General features: G+C 34.0%; 1 protein-coding gene across 3 annotated transcripts in view; it reads left to right on the top strand.

Annotated features, from left to right (window-relative positions):
* The window catches only part of LOC138943224 (uncharacterized), a 57,811-nt gene extending 43,718 nt beyond the window's left edge, over positions 1-14,093 (top strand). For all 3 annotated transcript variants that reach the window (XM_070313829.1, XM_070313828.1, XM_070313827.1), the window contains 2 exons: positions 12,917-13,099; positions 13,528-14,093. In XM_070313829.1, coding sequence (XP_070169930.1) covers positions 12,917-13,099; positions 13,528-13,652 — 308 coding nt within the window. In that variant the 3' untranslated portion in view covers positions 13,653-14,093. The remainder of the gene's footprint in view (positions 1-12,916; positions 13,100-13,527) is intronic.
* Positions 14,094-18,617: the final 4,524 nt, after the last annotated feature.

The raw sequence follows: 18,617 nt of genomic DNA, 5'->3' as shown, positions 1-18,617 counted from the left end.
GGGAATGCAGTAGGTAAAGAAAGGGATATTCACATAGAACAGTATATTTATAACCGTCGTCTTCCCGTAGTCGTAGTGTCTTTGTTCGCGTAATTTTTCCTAACACGTAATTATTGTATGCACGCGGTATATTATTTCGCCTTTTTAAAATGAACATTAAAAACAAAAATAAGAATTTATTTAAAATTTAAAATCATCGAGAACGCGTATCACGTTTACTTCTCTGTAAGGTACATGACCGAGTTCGACGAATAAATGCGTTTAATTGATTTACAGTGTATGCGTTCGCGGTCTAATTATCGGGTTACCTATCAAAGAGCGCCTCTTCTCGTATACAATCGACGTTAATGGAAAAATAGCGTGGCACTCGATGAAGTCGATACAGAAAGTCAGTATCCGCCACGACGTTACGGAGAGATTATGCCCTAACTTTAGGTAGGGGGTGATTACGGCGAATATATGGGGTTGTAAAATTTGACTTTACGAGTTTGCATTTTGAGGCATTGAGTACGAGCTTTTAATAACGCATCGCTAGTCATTATTTTTACGCGGACGTGACCTGCAAAATCGCAACGCGTGATCATTGCTTCACGACAGACATCGTACACGCGGTAAACTCAGAGTCCCGACATTGACATCATGAAAAGTATAAATTTCTCCATAAAAGATATCTCAAGTATAAGATGATGAGATAGTTGCAATCGGTGATTTTTTTAATTGCTCACAATATTTTTGCGGATACTATATGCAATTTCTTAAATGGTCTGTTTTCACCTCTTGTCAGCGTTTAACTCTAAAAGATGTTTGATCAGTTGTAAAGATTAATTTCTGTTGCGCACGATTACGTGATAGACCAAAGAAATTCACCAAATAGCACGAAGATAGTGTGCGAACACTATTGTGATTAACTAGCCGAGTTTATGGCTTCTTCTTCTTCTTCTTCTTCTTCTTCTTCTTCTTCTTTTTTTTTCGACAGTTGCACGGCTCTGTAATTGGCTGATTACGAAGTCTTTCCTCTTAAATGAGATTTGATATCACATAATTAATAAGCACGTAATAAATTGTTTGAAATATATTTTTTTTTAATTTTTGACTACACAGAGATTATTTTAAAATAAATTTAAAAATAAATGTGTATCTTATATATTTTTTTTTTTTTTTACTTTGTATTTTCGCTTCTGGCTAATTGACTGTGAAATTTCAAAGATACTCTAGAAAAAAGAGAAATTTAATATCGATTTTTAACTATGTGTTCTACGTACATATATGAAGGAATCATTTTCGGAAAGTTAATCAGAAGAAGACAGTTTGCGGTTACATGGAATGAGATAGCAAGATTCTCTCTCGTACTTTCGTATCGATCATTTTGAAACTTTTACGACCGTAGTTTTCTTTCGGTGTCGACCCTCTAACGAAAACCCTGCTCGTAAATCTCGTGAAGACCTCGATGTCGGTTTTCTTTCTTGTTTGACCAGCGCGCGATGACATTTTATTCGTATTAACATTTACAAATTCGGCAATCATTTTTCTAGATCCTTTTATTCGTTGAATCGGAAGAAATGAATTTATTACACATAAAATGCTTTCGAAATAGAGCTACCGCTTTTGAAGAGCATTTTTTTTTGGAGATTATAAAATATTATAGTTATAGTATATAAAACATGTTATACACCATTTTTTTTCATATTCTATCAAACGGAGCATCGTATTGAAAAGATATATCTTTAGGAATATATTCTCTTAATATTGACGCAAAACATACTCTTGTTTTATTTAAAAAATGAAATGCTGTAAGTTGAACTTCAAATCTCTTCATCTTCTAATCAGTCTTCGTTGACAAAAAATTTTCTTTGTTGACGCACATAATCACACATAATTATACTGAATAGAACTGAATATAATCATATGTAAATTGCGTTTAAATGAGGATTAATAATATAGTTTGATAATTTTAACGTTGTCTTATGTTAAGTTTAAAAACATCTATGACTTACTACAACAACCGCTGCATCGCGAGTCTCATATCGAGCTGCCTCTTATCCGTGTGTTAAATAGCGACAGCTTTGAAATTTTCGCGAATACAAACGAGACTTATTAAAAATAAAAGCAAAACTAGATTATGTTTAAGATGGGATTAATTCTTTCTTTCTTTCTTTATCGAGGGTCCATTCAATATCGAAAAATCTTAATCAATTTTTCATTATTTTATTAAACTTTTTTTTCCTTTTTTATCTGAGCACATATATTCTCCGTATATTTATATTTTCTAGTAACGTGATATATATATATATATATATATATATATATATATATATATATTATATATACGTTTTGTAAGAAAAGTATTTCTTTTATTGTTACTTAAAATATTTAATTTTTATTCATACACAGCTTCTAAATTTCTAATTTAAATTAATTTATCTATCATGTCTTGCCATCGTGATAATTTGTTAAACCGACCGTGATATTCATAGCCATTGCTATGCCATCGCGAAAGGTGTCTGTTTTATGGCTTTATCGTATAAACACTATCGGTCGATTAATAGGCAATAAGTTTGCGATTAGTTGAAGCTGGATAATAGTTGCCCCCACACAAGTGAATGTCATGTCGATGTATGTATATTGCTGGAAAGGATAAGGAGAATATAATTCGTGATTAAAATACCAACGCGATGTGAAGGATTATATTGCGCCATATCGCTTTTCACATAACATTTCTCAACGCGATTAATTCACTATGAATATATAGATAATTAATGCGTGAAAGCAATAGCATTTCGTACAAGATAAACCTACTTTTTTCTTACTGTTAGAAACATTATAAGCTGCAATTTAACAATTATCCCAAGAGAGTTAAATTTATCATCGATCTTTATTGAATTTTATTCTTTTTTTCTCTCTATATCATCTGACTTTTCTCCTTTTCCTTCAGTTTCTTCTTTTCTTTTCTTATCGTCCTTTTCTTATCCTATTACGATTTCCTGTTGAATGTTTTCTCGTCCTTTTTGTATGCGCTTTCGTTCTGTGGGGGAAAAAAAAAATTTTTTTTTAAAGAGGATTTTAATTTTTAATATTGGCGCGTTTTCAGATTGTAAATCCTTCTGGAATTTTGTTTAAATAAAAGTATCATATATTTATTAATATAATCGTATTATAATCGTATATCTGTAACGAATGTTCAAAAATACGATTCGACAAATCGTATGTCATGTGGATTATAATTGAAATCTTTTTTCCTTGACTTTACGACGTGAGTATCAAAAGCCTGTTGAACGAATCTTTCGTGTTAGTGACTCGAGTCAAACCGTTTCCCGTATTGGTTTGACTCATCTCTCGTTCTCTTATGATGATATCCTTTGTCCCGATTCTAGTTATTACCGTCGTGCCACTGGCGCGAAAGTTACGACTCGTCGTCGGCGACGATACATACAATGCACGAATGGCAAAATTCCATTCTTTTCCTTCGCTTGATGTATCATAGTGCCGATGCGATGATGCTATCGATGATGCTTTCTCTATTTTTCACGGTTTCGATACGATCAATCATCCGAGACGCACTTATGCTGAAAGGAAGATTGCAGACATGGAAGGGACATTTTCGATATCTCCTACATGTTTTACGTCGGTGATGTCTTTTTACAAAATGTGCTCTTTTTTCTTTTTCTTTCTTTTTTCTTTTTTTCTTTTTTTCTTCTTTCTTCTTTCTTCTTCTTTCTTCTTCTTTCTTCTTCTTTCTTCTTCTTTCTTCTTTTTTCTTCTTTTTTCTTCTTTTTTCTTCTTTTTTCTTCTTTTTTCTTTTTTCTTCTTTCTTTCTTCTTCTTCTTCTTCTTCTTCTTCTTCTTCTTCTTCTTCTCTCTCTCTCTCTCTCTCTCTCTCTCTCTCTCTTTTTTTTTAACGAAATAGGTCGATTTATGTCGCTTAGCTATCTGGAAATAGCACTTAAATTTTTCACAACTTGTTATAGCACGCGATGCTTGACAGACAATGAAACGTGACGGAGTAGAAAACTGTAAAAGCGTGTTTCTTGTCCCAGCTCGTCGTTTTCATAGCATTGCGTATCAGTTCACGGAATCGATCGATTTTACCGGACATACTTGAAAATCTGCCTGAATATTCTTGGCTATAATTATCATAGTTGTGAGCGCTGATTATAAGAGCGTACATACATTTATATATACTAGTTACAAAATTTAACGTTTTTTTTATTTTTCTCATCAAAGATAACATCTATGTGACAGCACTACATGTATATCTTGTATGTTAACTAAGGAATTCTTGTTATTTTTAATTTAAAAAAAAATACTCGATACTGTTATTTAACCGCAGAATATCAATGTTTAATGATTTACTGAAAAGGAGCCAGATTATTTTGTCGCGTAACATTCGCGTCGTGCTTTATTTTTTCGTTTTATATAAATAACGATTTAAGTTCTCGAGTCAGTAATTTAAACGATTTGTAATATTACACGAAATAATTGAAAACCTAAGTATATTATCGTGATAAGTTTTTTTTTCTATTTTTATTTTGTTTCTCTTTGATTATAAGCGCCCTAGCTTAATATTTTTATCATTATGAATAATTATAATTATATTATTGAAATAAGATTGTTATTTGAAATTTACAAAGAGAATCCGATATATGATCTTTAATCATTTAAACGTGTCAAAGGCAAAGATAAGACTTTATACGTAAATCAAAGCGATTTCGAGGGTGGCTTATTTACTAGTCGCGGGATAGGGCTTGATCACCTGACGCTTCGATAGGGAGGGTCGATAGTAAAGTTGGTCACAGTCTAGCGAGTCGAGCCGCGGTTCTCTTTTACGAGGTATGGGGTTAAATGATCCGTCACTTTCTTCTCCTTGTACCTTTTCCTTTATTGAGGGCGGCTTACGACTTACAAAAATGTCGTAAAATATTACGACGCCCAAGCGGTTGACGACGATCCGACGACAGTTCACATACTCGAGCACGCGAATATACGCGACATAAAAATACGCGAGCGCTCGTGCCCTCTTCTTTCTCGTATATCGTTCCTCTCGGTCGATGCTTACTCGGCCGAATCGTGAGGAATGTTGAAGAAGAACGGAGGAATTTACGGCGGAAACGAGCGGAGGAGGGTGCTTCATTTTCATTCTCGCGAAGCATCGCGCGAGCCAACTTCGCGTGTCCGAAGAGTCCTAAAATCTTTACGGCCGCGCTTCTACTCTTCCGAGAGGGCAACGATCTTCGCGGCATCTCGAGCAGTCTCCGGTTGTGTTTACGGTTGCTTCGTCTCCCTAGCCCCACCACTTTGCTCTTACATCCCTCTCTCTTACTACTCGTTCCGCATTGTAGATCGTTGATGCATTAATAGGCAAGCGGTGTCTTATAGTACGATAGTGGCAGTTTATATGGGGCAAGATTTTCACTCGCGAAACATGTCATCAATTTCGTTGTCGAAGATTCAAGTGACATGCGATAGGGTCAAGTGTAGTTTTCTTCTTAAAACTCATTATGTATACGCGATTCAATTTGTCGTGATCTTGTATAAGATATCAACGTGATACGCTGGCAAAAAGATTTTTATTTTATCGTCGCCAATAGTATGACTATCACACATTACACGAGCATGCGAGTGACATTAATGAAAAAGCGACGTTTATGCCGTCGACCACCTACGTCGCTGAGCGATCTCCCTCGACAAGATACTACAATTATATTCTTCCTTTCTTCCTTTTTTTTTTCAATTTCTTCCTTTTTTCACGAATCGAGAGTAAGCGTACGCTGCTTACCTTCTTCGTATTTGCGCCACAGTGGCTGGCTAGCAAGGATTTTATGCGAACGCTTGACAGGATAGAATTTTACTGCTTCCGAAATGTCGTGTCTCATAAAAGCCGCCGCGTTTCACGACCGTTCCTTCATTCGACTCTTTCCGCTGAAACTTATTGTGATTCCGCGTTGACTATTTTTATAGGCGACGGAGAAATTATATGTATATTGCAGAGAGAAAGAGAGAGAGAGAGAGAGAGAGAGAGAGAGAGAGAGAAAGGTGCATTTTGGTTATAGTATTTTTATTGAAATAGGTGGGATGTGTGGTGCTTTACTTGCATGTGTGTAGACCGAAGGATGAAAGTAAGATACTCGATCTACAACTCCCCTTACGTTTACCGTTGATATCGACGTTTTAGATAAAATTTTATGGTTTAACGAGTGCCGTATCGTATATTGTTATAATCGATATTGCATCGATTGTCGAAATTGTATTACATTGTACGATATCATAACACAACGTAGTAGCAACTTTTGACTTTTCTACTTACGTTAGGAGATTAGGTTAGGAGATACGTTAGGAGATACAATTATATATTGTACATTTTATTTAAATCATTCTAATTTTCGCGCATTAATATTGGATGATTGTATAAGTTCGTGTCCGATTTAAATATAAACTTCAATAGATTATATTTTAGAGATAACACTTTTATTAATCAATTATATAGTCTTCATTCTTTTCTACAATGGTTTTCCAACGATCTATAAGCTTGTCGATTCCATTTTTGAAGAAAGAACTTGGTTTTTCTTGAAAAAAGTTTCTAAGGTGGTTTTCGACAGCTTCCTCGGAATTGAGATTCTTGCCATTTAAACTATTCTGCAAAGACCGGAACAGATAAAAATCTGAAGGCGCAATATCTGGAGAATATGGCGGGTGCTGCAGAATTTCCCATTGCGACTCCTGCAGTTTTCCTGCAGCTTATTCCTTTCAGTCGGGAGATGCGGCACCCACGTATCAAGCTTGGAAATGTATCCAAGCTTTTTTAAATGACGAAAAGCGGTTGAATTATCGATGTTCAGCCTCTCAGCAATATCCTCAGTTGTAATCCTTGGGTTTCTTTCCACTAAGGCATGCACAATGTCATCATCGATGCCAGAAGGCCGTCAAGAGCGGGGTTGATCCTCCATGTTGAAATCACCATTTCGAAATCTGCCAAACCACTTTTTGACTGTTCGGAGAGCAGGAGCGCGGTCCAAATAAACGCTTTGAATATTTTTGTGTGCAATCCCAACACTCACGCCTTTCCGAAATTCATATAGCATTACATGCCGCAAATGCACCTTTCGTTCTCCATTTTTAATGATTTCTCTTATGCACAAATGGACTTATCTGAACAATGTCTGACGCTAAATTGACATAAGACAACGTCATCTATTCGGTGTAAGCGACAATTACCACACGAAAACAATAGAACTCCGCCATGCAGTAACTTAATGCCATCTATGAAAATCGGGCACGAACTTATGCAATCATCCAATATATCCTTTGCATCAATGATAAAAAGCACTAATGATGAGTTTTAAAATAATAATGTATATATTGTATATATATATATATATATATATATATATATATATATATATATATATATATAATATTATCATTTTTTTATCCATACATTTAACTTTTCATTATTTATATTTCAAAATTTTCAATCAATTGTATGAAAAATATAAAGATAATATTTTTGATGCTTATATTATTAACGGAACTTTTTGTATTAACAAAAAATATATTTTATCATCATATATACCATACAATATTATATAAAAGCTGGCCACGTTTTTCGTTACGTTGACATATCTCACGCGTTCCTCGTCAACAAAACTGCTCCCCCTCAGTCGTATCACGACGACAACGCTTGGTTTCGATTACGCATAGTGACACAACGGTATCATTGCTACAAAGCTCTCATCTCCGTAGCCACAACCCCTGTTTGCCACGTATGGTGCAATGTCGTGTCCAACGCGATGCTGAACCGCGATCCGCATGCGAGGGAGGCACGTATGCAATACGAGCTCCTCGTTCGTGACAAGCTTGAAATACGCGAATCCTCTCGGTTGACGCGTCGACATGCTAAAAACGCTCTACCCGTTACCTAAAGAGACCTTCGTTATGCACGCAGCGAACTGGTTTGTTATTAAAATACATTAGAATAGCTATAAACGCGTAATATTTTGATAATATTTTTGATGAATGAAAAAAATAAATTGAGAAGTAGCAACAGTGTTTATTTTTTAAGTTTCTCCATCAAGGTTTGTACGCGTATTATTTCTTCCGTTGAATCGTAGAATTTGGCAATGAAATTGATAGCGAAATTATTTAAGAATGCGAGGATATATATAACGAGAAATTTTACGATATTTCTGAAATTTGACAAATCTTTTATACGAGTCGGGGACGCGCGATTACATTCGATAGGTAAAAGAAGCGGTAATAAGTTCGGAGATTAAAGTTCGCCGGTCGATTCACCAGCGTAGAATTGAACTTTCAGATTTCTCAGGTTATAACGCTCATGCTGATCCTGCGGTCTCGGAAACGGTTTACGAGCTAGCGCGTTTCTCATAGTTAGTTCTTTACGATGTGCACTTGGACCCCGAGAAATTTTTCGTCGTACGGGTTTAAGGAACACGTTTTACGAGCATCTAACAAAGTCGGCCTTCGTTAGAGTCGAAACTCACGCGGCGCCGAAGCTTAACGAGCATTTTCGTACGATCAAAGAGCCTCTACCATCATAAAACTCGTATAATTATCTTTGTTGGCCGGGCAGATCGATGCTTGCTAATTATTATTTTTTTCATCATCTAACCGGTAGTTGCGAGCCGGATACAACAGCTGATACGATGACTGTCGTTCGGATATCAATGAATAAAGAGAGAATGTATAAGGATTAACTCAGCAACATAAAATACTTCCTTTTTATAACATATAGCAATGATTATGAATAACATATATTACATATCGCATATATTTTTATGGTTTATTTAATATGTATCATCTATAGCATCGTTTTAGTTTTATCATACAAATAATCTAGATAATAATGGAAATATTTATAATGCTTGCTTTTTATTAAACAAGAATTAAATTCAACTTGATGGAATAATTTCATTTCAACATCGCAATAAATAATAGCGCGATTTTAAAAGATATATTTTGAAAATATTTATTTATTAATTAAAAGTACAATATATCCCGTGCGCTTTATTATATATATATGTGTGTGTGTGTGTGTGTGTGTTGTGTTTAACACACAATTACAGGAAGAGTTTTTATGCTACTTAAGATAACGATGTCAGGGGCAGTAAATGTTTCAAGTTGTTTTTATGACAGTGTAAAAGACATTTTTATTTTGTCATTATACAAGTCAATTATCGTTTGGATAATTTTTTTCATCAACATGTTATATGGTTTATTATTAATGTTTAATTTGTCCGTTATATATTTTAACTTAATAGAGATGATGGACACTGGAAAAGTACTTTCATTCATCTCTCTCACATATGCACTTTGTGCAAATGCAACTGCTGTCTCGTATCTTATCGTAAGTTTCTTATCGGACACTACCGATCGCATTTCCTAACCTCTACCGTTTCACACGCGTGTACACATTTAATCGTTAATCAATGTAGGTACAAGAATTGATACGAATTGCTTATCTTTATATTAAATATGTATTTATATATATTTTTATGTATTATTTAATTTTTATTCTTACACGTATTTATTTGCATAAAAAAACAAATTATTTTTTTACGAATCTGAGAAATTTGCGTGCAAGGTAATGAAGCAGATTTCTAACTTGTGCACAGTTAATTACAATTAATATACCTTGAGTCTAATTATGCTATTCAGTAATTCAATTTTGCGACATGTCGAAAATATTTATATTTTTTTCTTACGATAACAAATAGTGGATATAAAATAATATGCGTACTATTCAATTATGTTAGTATCTTTATAGCGCTGATAGTGCTCTAATAAGATTATATTCTTGTAGTTTGTACTACTTTTAATGCGCTTTAAGAATACTTTTACTGCACGAGTCAAGGCGACATTTTCCTACGATAAAAACGCAGACCCAGTTTCAAATAAAGTACTCAGTTATTTTATTGTTTTTCCAAGGATATCTCTCAGCAAATGATTACGCGCCTAGACCGGTTTCAATATAGAACACATTTTTTTTTGATACTACAATATTTATGGAAATTACATGATAACGGCTGTATTTAAATATCAATTTATTCCATCATTTTATCTTTAGATATCATGTTTGCTCTTAGCCGCATACATCTTGCGATATCTTTTGGATATCTTGCATGCGGGTTTCTCCATTTTTTTTTTTATTTCATACCGAAGTGAAAAATACGTTATTTACATTTTGTTAAATTTTAATACATAAATACTATTCTACACATTCGTTACATATTTATGTAATATATTTATAATGTAATAGGAAGTCACGCATAGAGATAGTAAAATTATGATATGGTTTTTCGAAAAATGAAGGCATTCAATTGTAGAATTATATGCAATTAAATTAAAAAGAGATAAGAAAATGCCCTTTACTTTTTTTTTTTTTTTTTTGGAACAAGTAAATTAACACATATCGTGTAACGCTATAATTAAAATAACTAGGTTACAAAAAGATGTAAAAAAAAAAAAAATGAAGTAGCAAGATAGAATTAACGGCTGTGTGTCTCTTTAAATACTGACTGCAATATAAAATTATCTATAGCCGCTAATCAGAGAGAGAGAGAGAGAGAGTGCGTGCAACTATTCATAAGAATCGTCATCGTCGCGCCGCGTAATCATTCTGTCTTCTCGCGTCCAAATATTATCAGACTGATTTCATCGACCCAACGTTCCGCTCCTTCATTTCTCTTCCGCGAAAGAATTCGTTTAACGTTCGGATAAAAAAATGAATATAAACATCGTGACGAGATACGCCGACAGTCATTCGCTCTTTCGCATTCGTATCGCGCCATTGATGAAACCGAAACGATATACGGTTTGTATATTTCCTTTCGTATTACGTAATCGATCCCGTCGCCGATAATACGAACACAGTCGTGTCGATTGTTGAGAATCGCGCAGCACGAAGGCGGATTTAGATGTGCGATAATATACGTAACCTATGATGTGAGATCAAGTCATGTCTACTTATTATATATTTTTATCCGTTTATCAAGTATGAAATTACAATATTAATTTGTTGAATTACTTAATTAGGATACGGATTTCATCGATAGAATGAGATATTAAGTAAAGGATAATCATATATGTGTCAATCTCCGCTTCAAGGGTCTCAAGGGTTGATTAAGCTAATGGGGTGAAGCTTGCTATATTCGTGAATCATGTGGTGGCGTTCTTCTTTTCGCGCATCATAATTTCTTCCGCGTAAAACATCATTCGGTAATATTAATGTTAGATGATAGATGATCGGAAAGTGAGAATTAGAAAGATCTTAGAATGCCAATGCATCAAAAAGCCGACAGTGACTCGTGCGATGCGTGTACGACGTGCCAGTTCTTCTTCTTCTTCTTCTTCTTTGGTTGAATGGCTCCGGGCCTGACCACACTGGCCCACACGGCCAAAACGAATAATGATGGAGACAGTGATGCTGTAGAAATTGTATCAAATTCAGATGTAAAGGTTACATTTCTTGAAGAAGGTTGCTAGGCATGAGATGATTCCCACAGAAGGTGATGAGAGAAGCTTGAAGATGTCAGGAGGAGGAGGAGGCTTCTTGATTTTTTCCTTTAGTTCTTCAAGCAGGTTAGGCCTGTGATTTTGGTAGAGAGGACAAAACCATAGAATATGGTCTACGTCCTGTGATGGGTGTCGACGTGCCAGTTGATGAAATATATCGGCGGATGGGAAGAAGAACAAAGTCGAGAAGCGCGCACCCCAAGCTCATCTCTTTCCTCTCTTCTTCCTCTCCGAAACCTTTATTCGTCCCGGCTCCTCCCATCGCTCTCTATTCTTTCTCTATCGCTCTCGCCGCGTACACGTGCTGCAGCGCACACGCGCGCACAGCAGCACGTGGTTGGCCGAGTTCACCTGCGTGCGTAAAAGAAGGGAACCAACACCAAGCGGCGTCCTGGTGGCGCGGCACCTGCATGCTATTGTCTATTCTGTCGGGTCGCCGCGCAGGTCGGATTCGACAAACAGGAGAGAGAAAGAGAGGAAGGGAGCCATCGGAGTGGGGTAGAGATGGTGTGAAAGCGCGGAAGAGGAAGGGTGAAAGCAAGGGAGGTAAGAGGGGGCCATTTCCTTATTTTAAAAACGATTCAGACAAGTCTCTGGTAGAGGCGGAGCCATGGCGACTAGATACATCGCCATTGGTTGGCGTAATGTCTAATACATCATAATATAATGTAACAACGGCCGGAAAACTAATGTCCATGATTCTGCGATATTTCTTCTTTTCTCTGACGGTGTCAATATTCAAAAGTATTTTGCGTTATCCGGATACACGATTATTTTGAATATTGTTCAGATATTACATGGGCGTTGGTTCATTTTCATATAATTAGACAAGCGAATATTGAGCAATTACATGGAATATTATATACAATATTTTTTAGTTAAATTAGATCGAGTTTTTCGGCTAATCGACGGCCCTCTAAGCATAACATTCTTTTCGCATACGAAAATTGTTTGAATATGCTCAAGAATTGGGTTCCAGGTTGTTTTTCGCGAGAAACGCGAGAAGTTCTTAGAATTCTTAAAGCCACACGATATATTGTCATGGGTATCGTAATATATTTGTTGAAAAAAAATCTTTAATTTCCTATCGTTTATAAAGTAGTTTGTAGGTGCTTCTTAAAGTATCTGCAAAATTTCCGAAGAAATGACTTCTCAGAAATGTTTTTCCTAATTCAAAAATCAACAAACTTATTATAAGAAAAATCTCGCTACAAATTGATTCTTGTTAAGAAGCAAAAACAAAAAGTTGTCAAGTTTAAAGAATTAATATATTGTACAATAGATAGTTGTATCTCCCAATAAGATTATCGATCGCTTGCGATGAAATGTTTCACATCTTACATGTAGTCTCTGTTCAATTTAGATAACAATTTTTAATTAATAAATTTCAGATAACAATCTCAAGGATTTGCTGCACTATACGCTGTACAATTGCCTCGTATATGACTATGTACGTGCGAACCCCATATCGACCCTAGTAAAGGAAATCGGCGACATCATCTTCGAATATGATCGTAGCTCAAGCTCAAACGAAGAAAATAGCTTATACGAAGCTCAAAAGCGCCTATTTCCATGTAAGTATATTTTAAATATTGAAATATGTGTTTCTATCGAGGTAAATCTTTTTTGGCGGAAAAGATAAAGAGGAGTATGTGCACGAATGCACGTGTCTCGACAATAACATACAATAATAATGTGTGTTTTAATATATATGCTATTATAAAATTAATCAATTATAAATTTACAAACTCTTGATCTTAATTTTTGAATCAATATAGATTTTAAAGACAAAATCTATTATATTTTTTTAAGAATGCTTTTACTACACAAGAATAGATGAAAAATATTAAAGCAAAGAAAATAATTTCAAATATATATATAAAAAAAAAAAATATATTAAAATTTGAATGAATTAGACATATTACTGTATATTTATATAGTAATACATATTTATATAGTAAATACATATAATAGTAATAAAAACATTTTTTTTTCTTCATAGTTTCAATAATTCGTCATCTGAAAATTATTCGGCAAACTATTGTGCTGAATAAAATTTCGTTATTCGTAATCATAAATTTAACATATTCTCTATTTGTATTTATATATTATCTCTTCCCACCTTGAATCATATATAATTGTCAAATTTTTCAAATTTAACTCTGCGTTTTTCTCTACTTATTTTCAAAGTTCTACATTGGCCTTTATTACTTTCTGATAGCGCTGCCATTACAATAATGAAATTATCACATATTCTGATTTTTATCAAGTAATAACAATAAAATACTTGTGATTATATACATTCAAGTACAAGTATTAGTTATGCATTAATGCAAATTTATGCATTCAAAAATACCAACTTAATGGAAACAAGCTCGGCAACGATTCGAAGATATTCTCGAATATATTTGCAGATATTAGAGTGATAATTATATAGAAGTTTGTACATAAGAAAGAGAGAGAGAGTATATTAAAACGAACATTTATTTTTCGAAAATCTTGTTATTCATAAGAGATCGCATAGTTACATAGTTACCTGTCTTTCGTATTTCATATCATGAATTGAAAAAAAAAAAAAAAAAAAAAAAATTTTATTTTTTTTGTAAATTGCCCCGACATGAGATCTTCAATCCATGATACGAATTTTTTTTTTTTTTTTTTTACATCAATATATTAAACTCGAAGCAGATTTTGCAGAAGAAACGTTAGGATAAATTTTATTTACTTGATATTTCTAAAACGCTTGCGTCTATATCACTTTGACGATGAATCACGCATGTTTGTTTCCTTCTCTCAAAAGTCGTGTCAACTTCGATATAATTAAAACTCTGTTTTTATATGAGAAGATACGCTCTTCGAAATATCTGCATCTGGGAATTATCTGCATTCGTGTTCTGGTGCAAACGGATGTCTCTCGACAAACATTGCAACACGATGAAAATAACTTTGCTGCAACACATGAAGATAATCTTTGAAAAATTATTGGTAAGAAAAGTCGTGGAAAAAGGTCGTGGTTTTCTCGTCTGGAAAGAAAAATTTCCGATATCATCTCTAGAAGATGTTACACCGTTCGTACATCTTGAAGATCATGCGAAAACCTGTTTGGTATCGCGGCGGTGTGTTTTAAAATATGCTTCGTACAGCTTCGCAAATCTTACGTGCACGCCCGACATTTATAATTCCTCTGCGCTCTATCGGAGTGATATGCCTTACGGAAAGTTTCTCCGGTCCGCTGTTGCACACGTGATTGTATGTATGTATGTAGGTGTGCGCGAAGCGTCATACGATAACGCGTGGCTGACAATTATCTACGCCTGAAGATGGTCTTTCTTGCACCAGGAATCGTGTTTGGAATAATTGAAATTGGATAATCATCTCGCGCCCTCTTGCAGAATAATCGAAGACTATGCAGATCAATAATGTTCGCGCACGCCCAACTTATTTTATTTATCTAAAAAAAGAAGATCACTCCGATATGAAGTTAAAAATAATTAAAATACTCCGTAATAAATACGCGCGTCGTCATGCCAAATAGAGAAATCGTTGCCTAAAATTTCTACCATTGTAATGTCAATCGTTACATACAATACTTGTCTTGACTTTGCGTGTTAAATTCTTTTCTTGGAAAATAGCCAATCAAAGCTAATTTGCGTATTCAAAAAAGGATACGATATATGGATAAATAGATATTTAAATAATGTTTCTTATGAACAAAAGAGGACCAATCTCGATGTTTATTAATTCACTTTAATATTACGTATCTTCACGACTCAATTTTGCGAGAAAATAAAGATACTTTGATTAATCGATAAATGAAGTACGCGCTGTAGATTCGGTTAGGTCTCATCCTGAAGCGAATAAGAAGCGTCTCGAGGCATCGAAGAAAGGTATGATGTTTTTGCTAACCATAACCGTGGACAATCGGCACTCGGACAAAATTCTTCTCTTCCTTCATCGTAGATCGCTTCGGTTCCGGATCACTGATTATTCGCCCAGAACCGTTGCGAGATACTTTTATTTCATCATCGATGGTTCGCGGCGGTACTAAATTTATAACAATATCATTATTATGCTCTGTATGTCTGAGTAATGAAGTTGTTGACGATTAGTATCAACGCAATTAAGCACGTGATGTGCATATCTAATGAATCTCGTGACGCAGCTTCATACAGATGTTATTTTGTATTTCCGCGTGAGGCCAAAGACGCTAGTTTTAATTTATATATCTTCCCAATAGCATAATATCTTTTATATAATTTAAATTTATATTAAAAATAGATAGAGAATCTTCGAAATTAAATTTTGTGATATGTGTTTCATTACACGAGGCGTCTTAAAAAAAAATGACCGCGTTGTTTTTCAAGAAATCATGGACGTTTCGCATTTTTTTTTTCCCCCCCATAAAAAAATCATCAAAATTATCGAAGAAAGATTATTGAAATTATTGTACGTTCTGTAATTTTTAACATTGCATATCTTGGCAATTGAAACTTTCACCATCAGTATATCATAGATAATCGTGAATTATGTAAACGCTTGGATACTGTGCGGTGAAAGTGTTGGGTATTATATTAAAAATCTCTTAAGAAGAGTTCATTTAGAATGGGATAGAAATAAATTTACTCTATTATATTTGCGCGTTTTTGAAGTTTAATTAATTTAAAATTATTTACTTTTTCTTTTTTTTTTTCCCCACTTCTCTGCCACTTCAAACTGAACGAGATTCTTCTCTTCTTTCAAGCATTAATTTTTAACAAACTATCTTTCTTATTTTAAGATGCAGTAATACTTAAATATTTCAGATTGAATGAAGAGCTCTTTTTCTTATATTATTATTATTAACGATTATTATTTTCAATAAACTGTTTTCATAAAAATACCATTGTATTTTACACGGCATAGCAATGGAGCAGATTTCGCCAGATCTAATTGAACGAGCAAAATTACATAGTAGACTCGATTTGGTTTTACGAAAAAATTCGACATTTTTTTTTTTTTTCGGTCGGTATGAATAGTATGTGTATATAGTGCGTATTTGCCGCATGCGTGTGTGCGTGCGCGTAAGCGAGTAACGGTCGTCTCGTATTTCGTCGCGAAAGCACATTTTCAGGCATTTCTAGGCGGATACTTTTAGCATGCGGTAAGCGGATACTTAGCGCGAAAATTCATGACGGTCCAACTTGACATAATATAACCGAGAGATGCAAAACGCACACTAGCACGAGACAAAAATACATCACGTTTGCTGTTCGCCGCGTGTCTACTGCTACTTTCTTTTTCGCTTTCCTTTCCCCCCCCCCCCCCCAACAGTTGCATCTGTCGTGACGTATTTTCCAAAACATGTGGCATAACATTCATATGTTTTATTATCTTTATGACAGAATAGAGTTTTGCGAGGAAAGAAAAACAAAATTCTTAAAAATTTTATAAAACGAGAGGAGTTACAATATATTTAGATATAATAATTGAGAATAATTATAAGAAACTCGTGTGTTGGGGGAATATTTTGCCGTAATAAATACAGGCCGTAATAATATTTTTATAAAATTGTTTTAAATTTTCTTTGATTATTTAATAAATAATGTAAATAAATGTTTTATGAACGCGTATTTATGACATCAATATTCATGCATCAGTTTTTGATTTTTTTTTTTTTGCTCGAGTTCAATTTTCAAAGTTTTATCATAGTTGAAGAATTAATGAAATTTGTTCTTTTAAAAATTTTATTAAAAACACGACATCTCTCAGTAGATAGTATCGTTAACGTGTTATTATCGCGTATCGCTGGTATACCAGGTGGGCTCATTGTGCGACATTACACTATTGAATCTTCACCATTTACGATTTGCTAGAATCATTCAAAGACAATTGACCTGGGGAAAGTGTATTGATAATTATGCACTGCACATTGTTCATATACATGACTAAAGGTACACATCTAACTGTGAAAAATTAAGTAGGGAATCTTTCGTAGTGTATATAATTTAAGGGATTATTAAATTTTTAGCGACGATATCTAAAGATTAAAATTTTTACGGTACGAATTCTCTGAACCGATATTTTATCGTATCATGATTTTAATCATGATTTTACGATGCAACGCATTGCCTAATGCGTAAACGTTACGCTAATTTTGATGCATAACAGTCATGTCGCGCAAGGTTTGCACGAATGAGTCGGAAATTATAATTGGATAGAGACTATCTAATCGAACAAGTATTAAAAGACGATCTGAATACTCGAACATTAAGACACACGAAAATTAACGAAAAGGCTAAAAGAAAAGCTGACAAATTTTATCAAATAAAATTTAATCAATATATGAGCCGTTTATTTTGAAAGTGGCCTAAGTCCATTTGTCAATTATTTCCGGTTGCCCGTGGTTACATGTACAACTTCAAGTTATTTATCAATAAAGCATTTGAGGTTACTTATATTCCGAGTAGATACGATAATTCTGTACACATAAGTTTTCAGAGTTAGTTCAATAAGTGAGCTGTTTACTTTGAAAGTGGCCTAAGTCCAGTTATACTTAAATTAAGATATTAATTATTGATAATGTCCGAAGGCAGTGATGAAGGTAATTTTAATTAATTAGTATTTAACAAGTTAACCTCAGTTTTTGGACAATTGCTTTAGCTGAATAATCAGTACATTTAATTAATGCAGTTAAACAAATTAAATATAAAACTTGAAATTAATAAACTGGTTAAAAATATGTTGGATGCGTTTTGTCAGAAATGAACCGTATAAAATTTTCTATAAGACATCAATGAATGAGAATGAAAATTTCTAAATCCTGAATTTATTACCACGTCTGGGTAGACCAAGAAAGTTCGAAAAGATTGTATTGACACCACTGTATAAAAATATCAGACAAATTACAACAGCAAAATTCAAGGACATAATTGACCTATTACGATATATACCACCGGAACATCATGATTTCTTCAAATCCCTTTCACACACACACACACACACACACAAAATGTAGATGAGTAGTACATTGTTTTGTAATTTATGTTTGTACGTTTAAATTCATGTTTGTAATTTTGTTTTGTAATTAAAAAATGTTTTGAATCGCATAAATTA

This window comes from Polyergus mexicanus, unplaced genomic scaffold (assembly GCF_030449975.1).
Source record: "Polyergus mexicanus isolate NDT 795.1 unplaced genomic scaffold, iyPolMexi1.0 SCAF_25, whole genome shotgun sequence".
Classification (NCBI taxonomy): Eukaryota; Metazoa; Arthropoda; class Insecta; order Hymenoptera; family Formicidae; genus Polyergus; species Polyergus mexicanus.
This window is presented reverse-complemented; position numbering and strand designations above follow the sequence as displayed.